The following is an 18038-nucleotide window of genomic DNA, read 5'->3' on the forward strand; positions in this document are numbered from 1 at the left end:
TTCCGCCTTGCAGCTATGAATAAAATACAACGAGAACTGCCCGGTAAATGCTGGCTGTTATATTATGTGCAGTGAGCACAAACAGTCCCCATCGCCTACAGCCAGGAAGGAGAGCAAATCCAAAGTTTTGTTTTGGATTACATTAACAACTGTAATTGATTTTAAAAAAATACAACTTCTAAATTATTGACTGGAATGAGGCAACATGAACCTGTTTCACCAATTTTAAAACTTCAGTTGATTACCTGTTTGTTTCTATGCCCAATTCAAGGTGCTCCTTTTAATCTTTAGAATCCTAATTTTAATTTAGGCATGCATTTCAGATGGTATTTACTAACTAACTAACTAACTAACTAACTAACTAGCTAGCTAGCTAGCTACGTGGCCCTTCACCTTAGCAGTTTCCATAAAAACCAATTTGCCTAACACCAGTGGTTTGTATGTATAAAGGGGAATATTTGTTTTTCTATAAATGGTTTTGGAAATTGGTTGCAGTGCGATCTTATCCATGTCTTCTCAGAAGTAAGTACTACTGAAATCAATAGGGCTTACTCCCAGGTAAGCCGAGATAGGATCACAGCCTTAGTAGTTATGACACATAAATTATGTGCATTTATTATACTCATTAAAAATACTGCCTGAAACCAGAGGACGGCCACCAATATCATGAAGCAAACTGGATGGCCTTTAAGCAGTTTGTGGAGTTGTGGTTTTGCAAAGTACATGCCAAACGTCTGATGATGGGAATAAGTACTGAGATGCTAACTTCACTCAAGAATAATTTACTCTTTGGACATGTTCCACAAAGTATTTTGAAAGATTTGTGCAAGGATAGGGGCTAACATATTTCCCCACTATTGATAAAAAGAATTTGGATTTGCTACTGATTATGGAAATAAATTGCAAAATGATCATTCAATGAAGAGAAACCGAGAAGAACAAATTTCCCCCTTTATTGGATTCATTTAATCATACAAATCATCACTATTCATAATATAATACATTCACAATTTATACAAAATGCTGTAAACGTGCATAGTTAAAATAGTATAAATTAATAATAGTTCGATAATATATCAATCTGTTTTCAGGAATTAGCAATATTTGCTTCAAGCATTCAAGGCAGACAGGTTGATCTTAACTAGCAGCAAATATACAATGGATGTTAGTCTTACTCCTTAGCCAGGTGTACATTGGTGGGTTTTGCTCCAACTGGGATTCCATGTTTATGCAGAGTCCGGATTAAAATCTCACGCATTTCGTTATTGTAGGAGTCAAAATCAAATACATTTCTGACAACGTTGGCAAGCCCTTCTGTTGGAAATTTCTACAGAGAGGGAGAAGAGCACAAGATTAATGAGCTCCGCACGGACCGAGATGCAAGGTGTCACAGGTTCTGAGATGCGCAAATGGAGTTCTAGGTAAGCAGGCCCATCTCCACTCACTGAGATTCTTTGATAGGGACGCACATTGCAAGGCTGTTTCATACACTGAAGTGAAGGCCCATGGCTGGCATCTGTCCGTCTCGAGAGACAATGGGAATGACCGTCTGGGGGTGAAGTCAACTGCATTAACAACACTGAAGGGACATCCCTGGGCATAGGCCTGGGTGGTGTGTATGGAGGTTCTGGGCTGCCCAGACGACACAAAGCTCCCCTCTCAGCCTCACTGATGTGGTCCAAAAGAAAGCAGAGCAGTGTGTTTGGCACCGGTGGCCACAGGAGAAAGCAGCCGGTAAGCACCTTCCGATCACCAAGACAGCTCTGCTGAAAGCCGCCCTCCCTCCAGCTACTGACTATCACATCCCCACGGCCAGTGAGAGAAAGTGACAAGCCAACAACAAACAACACAAGCAACACGATGACCAGTATGCTAGGTAGCAGTGCAAATCTTATTGCATAATACAGTGGTACCTCGGGTTAAGTACTTACCGTATTTTTTGCACCATAACACTCACTTTTTTCCTCCTAGAAAGTAAGGGGAAATGTCTGTGCGTGTTATGGAGCGAATGCCTGCGGGTGGCGGGGGGGATCTGCTGCAGTCGTGAGCAGAGGATCCATGGTTCCCCTTCCTTCACTCCTCCGTGGTTACAAAGCATGGATCCACATGGATCCTCAGGATTTTTGCATTGGGCTACTCCAAACTCGGGATGCAGGTGGCGCTGTGGGTTAAAGCCTCAGTGCCTAGGACTTGCCGATCAAAAGGTCGGCGGTTCGAATCCCTGCGGCGGGGTGCGCTCCCGCTGCTCGGTCCCAGCGCCTGCCAACCTAGCAGTTCAAAAGCACCTCCGGGTGCAAGTAGATAAATAGGGACCGCTTACCAGCGGGAAGGTAAACGGCATTTCCGTGTGCGGCTCTGGCTCGCCAGAGCAGCGATGTCACGCTGGCCACGTGACCTGGAAGTGTCTCCGGACAGCGCTGGCCCCTGGCCTCTTGAGTGAGATGGGCGCACAACCCCAGAGTCTGTCAAGACTGGCCCGTACGGGCAGGGGTACCTTTACCTTTACCTTTACTCCAAACTCACTGTCAGATCACATGTCTGTGGCCACAGCATGAACCACAAAAATCATATATCCACTATTTTGTTTAAAAAATTTTTTTCTTGTTTTCCTCTTCTAAAAACCACATGTGTGTTATGGTCTGGTGCGTGTTATAGAGTGAAAAATACGGTAAGTCGTTCCAGAGGTCTGTACTTAACCTGAAACTGTTCTTAACCTGAAGACCACTTTAGCTAATGGGGCCTCCTGTCGCTGCCGGAGCACGATTTCTGTTCTCATCCTGAAGCAAAGTTCTTAAACTGAAGCACTATTTCTGGGTTAGCGGAGTCTGTAACCTGAAGCGTATGTAACCTGAAGCGTATGTAACCCGAGGTACCACTGTATACATAATTTAGTACAACGGTAAAACTTTTTAGGCGTTCATGGTGCCGAAGTAGTAAGTGAATAACAACGTAGGACAGTGATCCCGGATAATCTGTTTCGCTGGAATCTTCTTCAGTACAACCCACAGATTAGAAAAATGCACAAAGTTTTATTGCTTATCCCACAAGATAGCATCTATTACTTTGTTTCAACTACAAACTTCTTTTACTTCTACGGACTTTCAAAGATTGACAGACGTGTGTTCATTTGATTTCAAATATATTAGAGAATTTACAAGTGTACACATTTTGTTTTTGTTGTACTAAATTATGTATATTATGCAGTAAGAATTGCAGAGCTATCTAGCATACTGGTCATCGGGTTGTTTGTGTTGTTTGTTGTGTTAAGTTTGCAGCACAGGGGTTTGTCGTTCTGAATTAGTGAGAGAAAGCAGCCCGCCTTCCGCTGTGGAAGCTCAATGATATGCTGAATAACGGAGAACTCCTTCCCAAGCTTCTTTTTTACCTCAGCCCTCCCAATCCCTATTCCTCTGGGGTCAAGCCTAAGAACATGGGATTATCTCATTTCTAATATTCATAAACTGCTCTGGAAGCCTTTGGCCAGAAAATGGGTAAATAGGTTTTATTATTTCATTCTGAACAAGCTACAAAGAACACAGGATAATTTTTCTGAACCTTCTGAGAAGAGTACTTTAGGTTGCAACCCTAACATAGATCACAGGAAAAAAGCCCCATTGATCATAGCTGGCCGGACTTCTGAGTAAATATGTAAAGCACTTGTTTTCAACCAGTGTCCTGTGGCACCCATGGGTGATTTAAGGAACGTTCAGGGGTGCCCGGGGGCATCCTTTCATTAACTTGCAGCCCATATCTTCCTGAATTATCTCTCTCTTTCTCGCTAAGCAAGGTTCAGGGGAGCCGGCAGCTTTAACTTGCAGCCCATTATCTTCCTGAAATAAAATAGTGGTAAAAAAGGTGGAGAAACACTCTTGCACGACTGTTTTACTTCTTAAAATCTCCCCCCCCAAAAAAAAAATCCTCCCCAGCTTCAGTAACTAACAATTCCTTAGTTTTACACAGAGGGCTTGAGAAATGCAAGAAAATAACAGGGTAGCTTGATTTTGTGTGTGCCCAGATGTGTGTGTGTGCTTTGCTGGCATGTGGCATCTGGAGGGATCAGAAGTTGCTTGGGGCTGATAAGCTTAGCAACCCCTATCTTATGGGCTTGCTTCCACACAGAAGTGGCATGTCTACAAAGCGAATAATAATAATATAATAATAATTTTTTATCCCGCCGTTCCCTGGCCGAGGCCGGGCTCAGAGCGGCTAACATCATAAAAACAACACAATATGCAAAAAACCAGACATCAATTAATTAAAATACATCTTAAAATTAATTTAGAGTTAAAATCTGGGCAGGTGACAATTATCAAGTTGGAATTGAGCATGGTTAATACTTGCCAGGATCAACTGTTTCCAATGATCATACAAGGACCTGTGAGCGGGTTGGGGCCCTCCTTCGGGCTTGTTTTATACAAAAGAAAGTCAAACTGCACCCTGCCCAAAGGCCTGGCGGAACAGCTCCGTCTTGCAGGCCCTGCGGAAAGATGTCAAATCCCGCAGGGCCCTGGTCCTTTATATACATAGGAAAGGAGGAATCATCTGGGCACATTTTCTCTTGAGTCAATCAGATTCAGGCCCCTGCTGGACTTGGGTTATTCACAACTAACCTAATTTCACTGCTTTCACTCTGGAACCAGCCACAGCCATTAAAACCACTTAGATGGTCCTACAAACATTTTAGGCTTTACCAATTTCAATCTACTCATCCAAATGGTTTTTGCAAGTTAAATGTCAATATTTATCAGTGGGTTTGTTCCAAATCGCGTCAGTAGCAGGAATGTATATACTGTACCTGTAAATGCTTGACTATATTCACTACCTCTCTCGTTGAGTAAGGATAATTGATAATTCCTTGGTCGGCCAAGCTTCTGAGCTCTCCAAAAGCAGCCACTAGTTTCTGCAGGACTGGCTCAGGAACCGCAGGCCCGTATTGTCGAAGCATTGCAAGCTCAGAGCTTGGTTTGGGATTATCAATAGCATGGCAGCTAAAAATATCTCCTGGAATAAACAAGCAAGGAATGGAGAGAGTTGTGGAAAGGTTGTAGTATATAGTAATGGAAACCCTGAAGCTATGCAAAGTCCACAAAGCCAGGTCTTGTTGACTCGGTTGCATTCCCAGACTGGAGGCAGAAGTCTCCACTGAACCTTCAACCATGTTGCCCCTTGTGCTATTCAAAGGGGTCTTTATGGCAAACGGTCCCTCTAGATACCTGTTGCACAGCTTCAACACATCTTCGTGTATGGACGTTCGCCAGCTGCTCTCCTCAGTGGGGACCATAATCATCCAGTCCTCCACTTGGAAGTAGCTCAGGGAGAAAGGCTGGGAACAGATCCTTTGTATGAGATTTCCAAGAGCTAGGACTAGAGGACCACTATGAGCTTTCAGCAACCTGCTGCCCTCCCAGTGTGTTGTTGTGGTTAAGAATGGTGGACTTGTAATCTGGTGAACTGGGTTCGCTTCCCTGCTCCTCCACATGCAGCTGCTGGGTGACCTTGGGCCAGTCACACTTCTCTGAAGTCTCTCAGCCTCACTCACCTCACAGAGTGTTTGTTGTGGGGGAGGAAGGGAAAGGAGAATGTTAGCCGCTTTGAGACTCCTTAGGGTAGTGATAAAGCGGGATATCAAATCCAAACTCCTCTTCTTCTCCCAATGGAGTGCCAACTTCCATCAAGCCTATCCATCACTGAGGAAGGCTGGGGTACAGGGACCCACAACAGTCACACAATGCCAGTATTTGGACCCCTTCCTCTCATCCCAAATTACCTTATAACAATCCCAGAAACAGAGGTCTTCTTGCTAACATTCTGAAAAAGTATGTTCTGCTATGTGCTTAGCCAAATACTTTTAAATTCAAAATCACTTATTTTATGCAGCCACTTTCCCGAAAGAGGCCATGTGTAATTCTCTTCCAAGTGTCAGACGAGAAAATGACTGACACAGCCTCTTATCTGAAAAGCTGAACAGATTTCTTTAAAAAAAAGCCTGTTTCCTTCGGCTGGGGAGGGCGGGATATAAATAAAATAATTTTTTATTATTATTATTATTATTATTATTATTATTATTATTATTATTATTATATCTTTTCTATCTGGAGGTCAAGTAAAGGAAAGCTTATATTTTCCATACTGAAGTCTGTAGAAAACACAGTTGTTGTTGTTTTATTGTTAAGCACTGCGCTTACCTAGTGTTCCAAAAAAGTCATTGCCCAAAAACGGAAATCCAGGTCTGTTTGCTAGAACGATCATTCTGAAATCTGGATGAATTACCACCACATTTTCTCTTCCACTCACACTAGCAGAGTCTAGAAAATACATATAATTGAATTAATATTTTCAACTTTACAAGGCATGGTTCAAGTAACAAAATTCATGCCCACTGAAAGGTTTTAAATAATCAGTATGTATGAAATGATCTGCTTAACTCTACAGTGAATATAACCCATTATCGTTAAAATTTTGCAATAGAATACCCCAAAAGTACAAAAATGTATAAAATTATGCATTTTGTTATAAATACATTTAAATACATATTTAAATATGAATTTTCATACAGATTTTTAAAAAATACTTGGTGATTAGTAAATGTTGTTATGAATGACCACATGAAAAATTCATATGAACCATAAGCATTTTGATTCATCTATCCCTACATTCCCCTTGAACAATGTTACATTTTAAATTTTACTGATTCTACAGCATTCTCTCCTGCTGCCAAGCTATTCCATTCAATTCCAGTCTAGAGAAACTCAACTGTTCAACTCGTTCTCTTCATAAAAAGGTAGAGGATTCCAGCTTTTCCAATCCTGCAGGCCCACACCAAGCAAACTTATGACAAACTAACTGTCTCTATTAACACTCTGATCTGAAATACTTATCAAATCCCCACGACGGGGTGAGCTCCCATTGCTCGGTCCCTGCTCCTGCCAACCTAGCAGTTCAAAAGCATGAAGTGCAAGTAGATAAATAGGTACTGCTCCGGCAGGAAGGTAAACAGTGTTTCCGTGTGCTGCTCTGGTTTGCCAGAAGCGGCTTAGTCATGCTGGCCCCATGACCCAGAAAGCTGTACTCCAGCTCCCTCGGCCAGTAAAGCGAGATGAGCGCCGCAACCCCAGATTCATCCATGACTGGACCTAATGGTCAGGGGTCCCTTTACCTTTACCTTATGTAAAAAAACTAATATCCATTAGTGCAGCACAGTGATCAGCACAGTCCAATATAAGCACTTCTTTGTTATAACCAGGCTCACCTGGTTATAATTTTTTAGCTAACCAATATGCCAGTGTTCTGAATATAGCAGGTTTTCAACCTTTTTGAGTCCACAGCTCCCTTGACCAACTACATTCTTTTTACGGCTTCCCTTTGGGGCTCAGGAGCCCAGTTATGTTACCGCTTGCCTGCAGAGTTGGCAGCCTCTCAAGCTTTTTTGAACCACCACCCCGTGTCGGAACACGCCTGGGGGGCACACGCAGTCCCCAAATGGAGACAAACCTCTCCGGGAGTCTTCCTGATGAAGCACAGCCCGGGACGTCCAGAAATCTTCAGCCCCGGTGCGCACCAGCAACACATATCCAAAGATATGTGCACGTTCAATCAGCAGAGTATAGCAGAAATGAAGTGGAGCTTTGGTGTGTGCATTCTAAGTATTTATTAAGCAATATATACAGGACAAAGCAATCACTTCTTCTCAGAGAGAGAGAGAGAGAGAGAGAGAGAGAGAGAGAGAAAGTACTGTATTTTTTGCTCTATAAGACTCACTTTTTCCCTCCTAAAAAGTAAGGGGAAATGTGTGTGCGTCTTATGGAGCAAATGCAGGCTGTGCAGCTATCTCAGAAGCCAGAACAGCAAGAGGGATTACTGCTTTCACTGCTGTTCTGGCTTTTGAGATTCAGAATATTTTTTTCCTTGTTTTCCTCCTGCAAATACTAGGTGCGTTTTGTGGTCTGGTGCATCTTATAGAGCGAAAAATACGGTAAGTACAAAAGTACAATACAGCGGAAGAGATAAAACTGACTTCCGTTCTCATACTTTCCAAGCCTGGAAAGTAAACACAGACATGTGATATAGCAGTCACACATCCAGCAACGGAGGAGTGAAATGCTGACACCCCCACTCCAAAGAGAGGTGCCTCGCAGAAGCACCATTAGCCTGCGAAGCTTATAGCCAGGGCTGCAGCAACAAACAGCTGTGCAAGCCTTTGGGAGGCAGAGACATGAAAGATGAAGGAGGGCAGGAAAGAGGAGCAGAGGCCAGTGTTTGCTAATCTCATATTTCCATTTTAATTCCTTAAGGCAACAAACCTAAGGCATGAGGGGCTGAAAATTAAGAAGGCACGTCTGCTGGAATCTTGCTGGCAGAATGGAAGTGAGGGGCAAAGGGAACACAATCTGTGCTCCTCTGTTCTTTTTATTTATGTATTTATTTAAAAAAAAAAAACACTGGAATGAACTCCACCACCATTTGGGATGCATTAATTTATTCCTTGAATAGAGGCATGTTGTGGGACTGGATCCTTTGGATCCATGCATTCCCTAGAATCCCTCCAAATCACCCTGGAAAATCCCCTTTTGAGTTTACTGACTTCAGAGCTCTGACCTCAATAGGGCAAATAGCATGGAAGCTGCTGTGGTGGCGGCGAAATGGTAGCCGGGTCTCCTTTTCTGAAGGTGGAGCTGTCTTTCTGCCTCTGATGTGGCACATCCAATGCCTCTTACAGCCCCTGGGACCAAAGATTTGCAGAGCAAAAGTCTTTTTCCCAGAACTATTCAAAATAAACTTGCAAGCTATCCAGTCCAAGACCGCAGCACTGGCTGGTAGTATTAAAAATCTTTGTTTCCTAGGGCAATGCATTCTTATTATATAATTATTCTGATATTCTCAAATATACATTAATAATAAGAGACAGAGAACAAGAACCTAATGTACCGTCTGAGTGTTTGCAACCTAAAAGCTTTATTTTCTTTGGTAAACTATATTTAGATAGTAATTAATGACCAAAAGAAGGCCCAAACGTTGGAGAAATGTGCTGTTCATTAATCTGCAACAAATGCAACTGCTGGAATACTGTGTTCAGGGGTTTACTTACTGGCAAGAAGGCGCCTTCCATCAGACAGAATCATTTCTCCACTTTCCACCAAGGTTTTCAAAATGCAGGTGACATTTGTTGGGGCCTTGTCTGCCTCATCGATAACGAGAATGTGCCCCTTTTTGACAGCTTTCACCTGGAAAACGTTAAACAGCACGTGCATTGGAAAAGAAACTGCACAACTCTGGATGCACTTCGACAGAGATATAAATTTACTACCTGTGCATTTGTCAGAGGCCAGTGTTTGCTAATCTCAGATATTTCCATTTTAATTTCTTAAGGCAACAATCCTAAGGCATGAGGGGCTGAAAATTAAGAAGGCACGTCTGCTGGACTCTTGCTGGCAGAATGGAAGTGAGGGGCAAAGGGAACACAATCTGTGCTCCCCTGTTCTTTTTATTTCATAGAATCATAGAGTTGGAAGAGACCACAAGGGCCATCGAGTCCAACCCCCTCCCAAGCAGGAAACACCATCAGAGCACTCCTGACATATGGTTGTCAAGCCTCTGCTTAAAGACCTCCAAAGAAGAAGACTCCACCACACTCCTTGGCAGCAAATTCCACTGTCAAACAGCTCTTACTGTCAGGAAGTTCTTCCTAATGTTTAGGTGGAATCTTCTTTCTTGTAGTTTGGATCCATTGCTCCGTATCTGCTTCTCTGGAGCAGCAGAAAACAACCTTTCTCCCTCCTCTATGTGACATCCTTTTATATATTTGAACATGGCTATCATATCACCCCTTAACCTCCTCTTCTCCAGGCTAAACATGCCCAGCTCCCTTAGCCATTCCTCATAAGGCATCGTTTCCAGGCCTTTGACCATTTTGGTTGCCCTCCTCTGGACACGTTCCAGTTTGTCAGTGTCCTTCTTGAACTGTGGTGCCCAGAACTGGACACAGTACTCCAGGTGAGGTCTGACTAGATCAGAATACAGTGGCACTATTACTTCCCTTGATCTAGATGCTATATTCCTATTGATGCAGCCCAGAATTGCATTGGCCTTTTTTTGCATTGGAAAAGAAACTGCGCAACTCTGGATGCACTTCGACACAGATATAAATTTACTACCTGTGAATTGGTCATAGAGTTCACATTTTGAGTATTTAAGAGAAGACATTCAATGGATTGTTTCTCTGCTTGCTTATTATCAGTGCAGCTGTGGGGAGATAAGCACAAGCTAAGCTCCACACACAAGCAAAGTGGATCTATTGCTTAATGTAAGAGGGGAAAGGGTTTTCTCCACTTCTCTCTGCTGCCTTGAAAATTTGCTCCAAAGGATTGCGGCATCTTCTAGAACAGCATGGAAGCTGATGTGGGAACTGAAGGGGGAAATGGGGGAAAATGCCTCCCCTTCTCTTCTGTTAGCAGAAACGTCTGCCAGGTCAAAGGCCATTTCCATGAGAGGAAGAGCAGCGCTGGATTTCAGCCATATTTTTCATTTCCATACTTTTCAACTTACAGTGGACCCTCCGGATATGAACTTAATTCATCCCCTGGGTCCGTACTTACCCCGAAAAGTCCATATCCAAAGGCGCCGCTTCTGCGCACAAGGAGAAACCCAGAAGTATACACTTCCGGGGTTGCCGCCTTCACAACCCAAAATTACGTTACCCAAAGGTAATGTAACCCTAGCCCTTGTTTTGAGGGCTAGAAAACTTACTTTGAAAAGAAACAGGGCATTCTTAGATTTGTAATGATGTATTTCACCTCAAGATAAAGACTTGGACCCATCAATGAATTTTAGTGAAGAACTCATATACTCAAATGCACAAATGTGGACTTACTAGTGGAGAATCCTCATAGACAATATGACCATCTTTAACCGAAGGCTGAAGTGTAAGACTCTGCACGGTCGTGTCTCTAAGATAGCAAAACATGCACAAGTCAAAAAGGGAATGAATTTTTTCTTATTTCAAAATATCAGACTCCATTTTACACTTAGAAACCACCCTAGAAACAGCACTGAGCTTTATGGAAAAATGCTTTCATCACAAAATTGGTGTTGAAAAGGGAACCGAAGTTAGTCTTATCAGGGACGTTATACTCTGTTTCACCACCTCAAGATGATTTTTCAGTTAGCAGTCCCTTGTTTTAATGAGTAGAAGAGATCATGCCATTCAGCATTATTGAACAACCTTTGAAAGCTTTAATCCCTTTCCAGTCAGAATCTTTCCACTCCAATGCATTGTTTAGAACACACGTTTCAATTTTGCAAAGTTGCCCCCTCTCCCCTGGTGTTCTCCATTCACCATAAACCTAAAGAAACAGTTTTGCTTGTCCACGCATGTTTTTTATGTCTGGGTTGCCAAGATGCCACAAGGGGCTTCAGGGACACTTGCTTTAACTTTGGACAAACCCCAAATCCCTCCAAGGCAACCTGTCTCAGCTTGGAATTCATCGAATGCACCCTCCTGTTCAACATAGAATCAGAGAATTTGTAGAGTTGGAAGGGATAAGAAAGATCTAGTCCAACCCCCTGGAAGGCAGGAATCTTTCATGGGAAAACGCGACTTCTCCTCTTCCCACCCACGGGATTGAATAACTCCAAAGAGAGCAAAAGAGCAGGACTTTCAGCCATTTTGCATTTGGTTTTTGGTTTTACAACATGGGCTGCAAAATGGCTGCTTTTGCAGCTTTCCTGAACGGAAGGGTCAAAAGTTCAAAATAATGTTCAAGGGGATGTTTTGCTCAGGAAATTCTGCACAGGATGTTAAAAGGTTTAGATCAGGAACATGGCAATTAGGGGAAATAAAAACTTAACTAACAGAAACTTACTCTCCTTTGGTGATTGGCTAAAAAGGTTGAGAAGGGGAGTGAAAATATTGTTTAGGAGTTGAGTTGGAAAACAGAAGAGGTAATTGAAGGACCTGATCAGCTGAAATGGCTGAATTGAAGAGGACGGAAACAGGAGAGGATCATGAAGAGACTCAGAAGCTAAACTGAGGGATACAAGTTAATAAGCATTGCTTCACCGAGGGAAACATGCAAGAGCACATAGATCTGGGTGCATTTGTCTCTGTTTATTAGCTATTCATTCTCACGAGTGACTGCTCAAACTATTCAACTCACCTTTTCCTAAAATTATGTTCTAAAAATGGTTTAATTTCTTATCTCGTTAGAACTTTAAATGCAGCACATTTCCCGTGACCTTGTTATTCACTCCAACTCTAAATTGCTATATCACTCTATCCAGTACAGTGGTACCTCAGGTTACATACGCTTTAGGTTACAGACTCCGCTAACCCAGAAATAGTGGTTCAGGTTAAGAACTTTGCTTCAGGATGAGAACAGAAATTGTGCTTCGGCGGAGCGGCGGCAGCGGGAGGCCCCATTAGCTAAAGTGGTGCTTCAGGTTAAGAACAGTTTCAGGTTAAGAACGGACCTCCGGAACGAATTAAATACTTAACACGAGGTACCACTGTATTGGAAGTAGGTTGGGCCAGCTAAAGGGATATTTACTGGAAGCATCTGTAACATTTCACCAGCCAAGTGTCTGAAAAATCCAGTATAATTTATAGCAAAGCCCAATAATTGAGATAATAAAATTGATATACCGAGCGTTCAAAAAAAGCATCAAAGCTGTTTACAAGAACAAAACAGTAAAATGATCAGTAAAAACAGCTATTTAAAACATTTGAAAAATGATTAAAATCAATGATAAGCTAAAAACAGGTTAAACAGGTGCCTACCTGATTGTGAAGTCATGTAAAATGACTACACAGCCCCTCTTACCTGTGCAGCTGCAAATACTCTCTTGGTCGATTGAGCAGGTGAAGGAATCTGTCAACCACCTTATTTTTCCCCACACCCTGCAGAAAGGAAAACCATTCCATTCCTTAACAGCAAATTAATGCAACAGGATTAAATATTCTTTACAACCAAGGAAAACCAAACCCCAACCATGGAAAAATGATTAACAAAAAGCAATACTGTATGTAGAAACAACATTTTTTTTAGGCCTAGTTTGCACAACACAGTCAATAATGGCTTCCTGGGACTGTGGGAACATGCTGACTTCTGGAGAGGAGATCTTTCCCAGCACCTGCAGTAGCTAACTCAAGGTTTGGCTTTGCAATGTCAGCTGAAGCTGGGCTCATAGTAGTTAAGGACTTCCCTTGCAAACAACGAGCTGTAGGTGTGTCCTCAGCTACCATTCATGATGAAGGAGGAGAGCCCAGCCATAAGCCTGGGTTCAGATAAGTAGACAAAAGGTAAACATAAAGGTACCCCTGACCATTAGGTCCAGTCGTGGAGGACTCTGGGGTTACATGCTCATCTCACTCTATAGGCCGAGGGAGCCGGCGTTTGTCCACAGACAGCTTCCAGGTCATGTGGCCAGCATGACTAAGCCGCTTCTGGCGAACCAGAGCAGCGTACGGAAATGCTGTTTACCTTTCCGCCGGAGCGGTACCCATCTATCTACTTGCACTTTGACGTGCTTTCGAACTGCTAGGTTGGCAGGAGCTGGGATCGAGCAACGGGAGCTCACCCCGTCACGGGGAATCGAACCACCGACCTTCTAATCGGCAAGTCCTAGGCTCTGTGGTTTAACCCACAGCTCCACCCGCACCCCACAGTGTTGTTATTTGTGTGTTAATATACAGGGTTGCAGTGAAGCTCACCCCGTTGCAAGGATTCGAACCACCAACCTTCTGATCGCCAAGCCCCAGGCTCTGTGGTTTAGGCCACAGCACCACCCACGTCCAGGCAGGGGCTTTGCTGCCACACTGCAAAGTAGTGGCTATCTCTTCCCTGGAGCCACACACTTTTTAACACCACCTTAGTCTGCTTATTTTTCCAAAGCTCTTTGTGAGACCCAAAGCTCATTCTGAGGGTAATAGTCAAAATAATTTTACATCCTTGGTTGCAAGGTTTTTTCCTCATGTACAGTAGCAGTGGACTTTTCAGTGTCAGTCCTCTGTCAAATTATCCAGGTCAGAGCTTTCAATAAATACTAATTACAGTAAAATAAAATACACACTAGCAAGAAAAATTGGGTTGCTCTCACCTGGTTGCCAACCAAGAGAAGGTGTTCGCCAAGCAAAAAGTCTTTTAGCATATCTTCCATCACCATCATATGCTAGAGAGAAATGAAAACTTCTTTGTAAAACTTGAAACAACTTAGTAATGGCAAGGCAGCAGGAAAAAAGTATTCCAGAGCTCTTGAATGTACATGTGTAATTTTTGGTGGTGTTGGTGATGCACAGTGGTCACACTCATTTAGAGAGGCAATAATATATGTTTCCTTTAATTACACATTAATCTATATAATTTAAGAACTGATGTTGATTGGTTCAGCTACAGTACGTCTAGGTCAGTAATGAATCTATTGAATAATACTAAAACTGACACTGATAATAATAGAGGCATAATAACAGAGGCTGTCCTTAACGCACAGCAGAAAAATGTAAAATCCACTGCTAGGAAGGTGAACTAACACAGCAATGAATGGAAGAAGAAATCTCCTAATAAACTTCCTACGTGGCAAATGGGACTTGAGGTAAGTGAAGAAATTAGGAGTGCCACTTCTTGCTGGAAACAGCCACAGAAACCTTGTTAACAAAATTCTTCGGTTGCGATGTATTTAGTCAGAACATTTGAATAACGTTTGCAGTGTTTTAATCACACTAGAAAAGGATGGCAGAGAAATCTGGTCGTAAGTATTTGTTATTAAAATCTTGGCCGAAATTGGTCAGTGAGAGATCAGCACTTACTTGGGTATTTTCATAGAAGAGAACATCGGGCACTTTCATCCTCTCCAAGGGCTTATAAATCGGGATTGTGACTGCCCCAATCTTCAGGGTTCCCGAGTCCACTTCACCTGGAGGTTTCATACAAACCACATATATGCACAACTATATCCATTCAAAGTGCAATGGAAATATTTGATTTTAGCAAAGTCGTGGAGGTGGGAAACATAAGATACATTGAGACTTGTCATTATGAAAGCTAGAGAACATGCTTATCAGGAGAGTTGTGCATTCTAAAACCTGGAAACTATTTAGAAACTAAATACTGTGTAGACATATGATGCCATGATTTGTCTTACATGCTTGTTACTACTTTTAGAGTTACAACAGATCTTCCAGGTAGCAGAAAGGGGAAGAGGCCATGTTTTAGGGAAGTGGGGGAAATGCAGCCCCATGCAATGGCTCGCTGGTCAATATGTTTTTTGGAGGGTGGGGGAAGGAAATGTGGTTCTGAGAAGAAAAAAGTGATTCTGACTTGTGCATTTAAGGAGTTTAGAGATCCGAATTGGAGGCCTGCTCTCAGCAATGAGCTGTTCACTATGTGCTTTGCCAGTATTCTGGTTAGCCTGACTGCACTTGAATACTTTCCATTTAGCTTTTGGGTTTCCCTTTGCTTAGAGAAATGACTGCCATAGCAAACCCTCAGAGTACAGTGGTGCCCCGCAAGACGAATGCCTCGCAAGACGAAAAACTCGCTAGACGAAAAACTCGCTAGACGAAAGAGTTTTCCGTCTTTTGAGGTGCTTCGCAAGATGAATTTCCCTATGGGCGTGCTTCGCAAGACGAAACATCTTGCGAGTTCTTGCGAGTTTTTTCCCTCCCCCCCTTTTTCTAAGCCGCTAATAGCCGCTAAGCCACTAATAGCGCTAATCCGCTAAGCCGCTAATAGCCGTGCTTCGCAAGACGAAAAAACCGCAAGACGAAGAGACTCGCGGAACAGATTAATTTCGTCTTGCGAGGCACCACTGTACAAGGGTACAAGTGCGCAAATGGCATTCTAGGAGGTAGTGAGATTGAAACACTGAATCATGACCTGTTTATCCTAAAGTTCACTTTAACAGAAGAAGCGGGGGGGGGGGGGGAGGGAGAGAGAGAGAGAGAGAGAGAGAGAGAGAGAGAGGACGGACTGCAGCTTACAGCTATAGCCTTTCCCCTCCATTTCCAGAGTTTCAATGGGGCTTGCTTCAATTCCGGAGTCCAGCAGATTTTTATGTAAAGCAGATTTTGCAAGGTTGGGTAAAAACCTAATGAGACAGAAATAGCAGAAAGTTTATTTTCGGGTGTGTGGGGGGGAATAATCAACAATATTTGAAATTCTCCAATACAGAGAGACAAGACCATAGTCCATTGTGGTCCTAGAATACCATCCACATATTTGCCTCAACCACTTCAGACGTGTCCACTGAAATGTGTTTGTGTTTGAGCATGGATCCTAGACACTATGTCATGGGAGAGCAAACTCTCAGATTTCTTTTCATTGCTCTAATCCTTATTGCAGCGAAATGCACCCAGATTATAATGCACACATTAGTTATTTAAAACAACACTAGCCAAGACAAAGGTCACAAACCTATTTACGGTACTCGGGGGCTGTAGAGCACAGGGAGGGAACCTCCAGTGTACAGACTGATCTTGGCCTGTGAGGCAATTCTGTCTTTGCCCTTTTATCGTCACAAGTGGAATTCAGTTAAACGAAAGATCAAAAGCAATATCTGGAAATTTCAGATTGTTAATAAATAATGTATTTGTGTTGTTAAACTAAACATAATAATAATAATAATAATAATAATAATAATAATAATAATAATTCACAACCGTAATAATGCAAAAATATACCTGGAAAGACAAGCTTTATTGACAGCATCATAGAGTCTTTCATCTGGGTACTGAGATAGACGCCGACAAATTCTCAAGAGCTGCCGTGTAGACAAGGATGATGCCAATGACTGAGCCTAGCCAAAGTAAAATTAATTTTATTCACCATTTCTTAATCAGTAACGCAGGAGGAAAACGGCTTAAATCCCAAGCTGACCATGGTTATGCAACTGACACCAGTGCGCAATTCAATCACATCTCTGCTTTAAGTGCTATATAACTTGAAAAAATCCACTATCCAAATAAAAAATACCATAAATTCACAGTGATGTCAATTATTAGATCTCAACTGAGGAAGTTCAAGCATCAAGACTTGAGCACTAACATTAGTAGGAGTTCAATATGGATATGTCTTTAAGTTAACATCTTACATTAAAAACCTGACAGTACCAAACTACCGAAGGCTTTTCACCAAAGCCAGACTAAACATCTTTCCTTCTGCAGTGTTGGGTGGCAGGTTGAGAGGAGTTCCCTACCAGGACAGACTTTGCTCGTGTGCTCAAGACATCGATTCCATAAAACATATTTTGTTGCATTGTGCAAAATATGAGCAAGCCAGGCCTGAACTGATACTACCCTTGCTGGTACCTTTCCCGGGAAAATCAGAGGCTCACTATGTCAGGTTCCTACTGGAAGACCGGACAAATGCTAAAACATTAGCAGTGGCAAAGTTTTTATCGGTGGTTGCAAGAACAAATGAGCCCTATATTCTAAACAAAATGCTTGTTTAACCTGGAGGTGGGCTGTATGATTATTGATTTGTAATGATTTGTTGGGTCTCTGGACCGTAATAAAGATTGATTGATGATTAGATATGGTTAACCAGAATTCCCTCTTAAATGGAATTTGAAATCGGAGTTTGAAGCTGATTAGCAAACTCTGGTTGGCCTTAACAGTGTCAGCTCAATGCTCTACCAATGTCAATCCCATCAAGTGAAGTGAGTGGGGTGGTCTGGCGAAGAGCAAGTACCCAATCCCCTAGCCTGCCTCTGAGTCCTTAACTGTGGTTAAGAGATCCCTGGGGTTATGGCAGCATGATAAACTATAAGAACAGTCCATCCAACTCCAGATGTTACACGGTAAGTATAGCACAATGGGAACCAGTAAGGAGATAGCAGCAAACATACTGCAGCTTCTCTCTCAAATACCTGCACTAACAGAGGAACACCATTTGTAGCGCTTTCCAAAGCCATAGTGTTTGGGATAATAATAATAATAATATTTTTATATATATATACCTCGCCCTTCCTGGTTTTAAAAACCAGGCTCAGGACGGCTAACAGCAAATATAAAACACTGATTAAAATGTGACTTAAAAACAGCATAAAAC

General features: G+C 42.5%; 1 protein-coding gene across 3 annotated transcripts in view; it reads right to left on the reverse strand.

The window, feature by feature from the left end:
• Positions 1-18038, reverse strand: part of VWA8 (von Willebrand factor A domain containing 8) — a 96649-nt gene that overhangs the window by 42199 nt on the left and 36412 nt on the right. For all 3 annotated transcript variants that reach the window (XR_014566649.1, XM_083748365.1, XM_083748364.1), the window contains exons 17-26: positions 16670-16785; positions 15971-16077; positions 14798-14904; positions 14092-14163; positions 12816-12892; positions 10868-10943; positions 9086-9221; positions 6186-6305; positions 4796-5001; positions 1176-1327 (exon numbers count right to left, since the gene is read on the reverse strand). Coding sequence is in view for 2 of the 3 variants with exons in the window: in XM_083748365.1 (XP_083604491.1) it covers positions 1176-1327; positions 4796-5001; positions 6186-6305; positions 9086-9221; positions 10868-10943; positions 12816-12892; positions 14092-14163; positions 14798-14904; positions 15971-16077; positions 16670-16785 (1169 nt within the window). In the remaining variant the exon portion in view is untranslated. The remainder of the gene's footprint in view (positions 1-1175; positions 1328-4795; positions 5002-6185; positions 6306-9085; positions 9222-10867; positions 10944-12815; positions 12893-14091; positions 14164-14797; positions 14905-15970; positions 16078-16669; positions 16786-18038) is intronic.

Source organism: Podarcis gaigeae, assembly GCF_964106915.1.
Source record: "Podarcis gaigeae genome assembly, chromosome: 7".
Lineage (NCBI taxonomy): Eukaryota > Metazoa > Chordata > Lepidosauria > Squamata > Lacertidae > Podarcis > Podarcis gaigeae.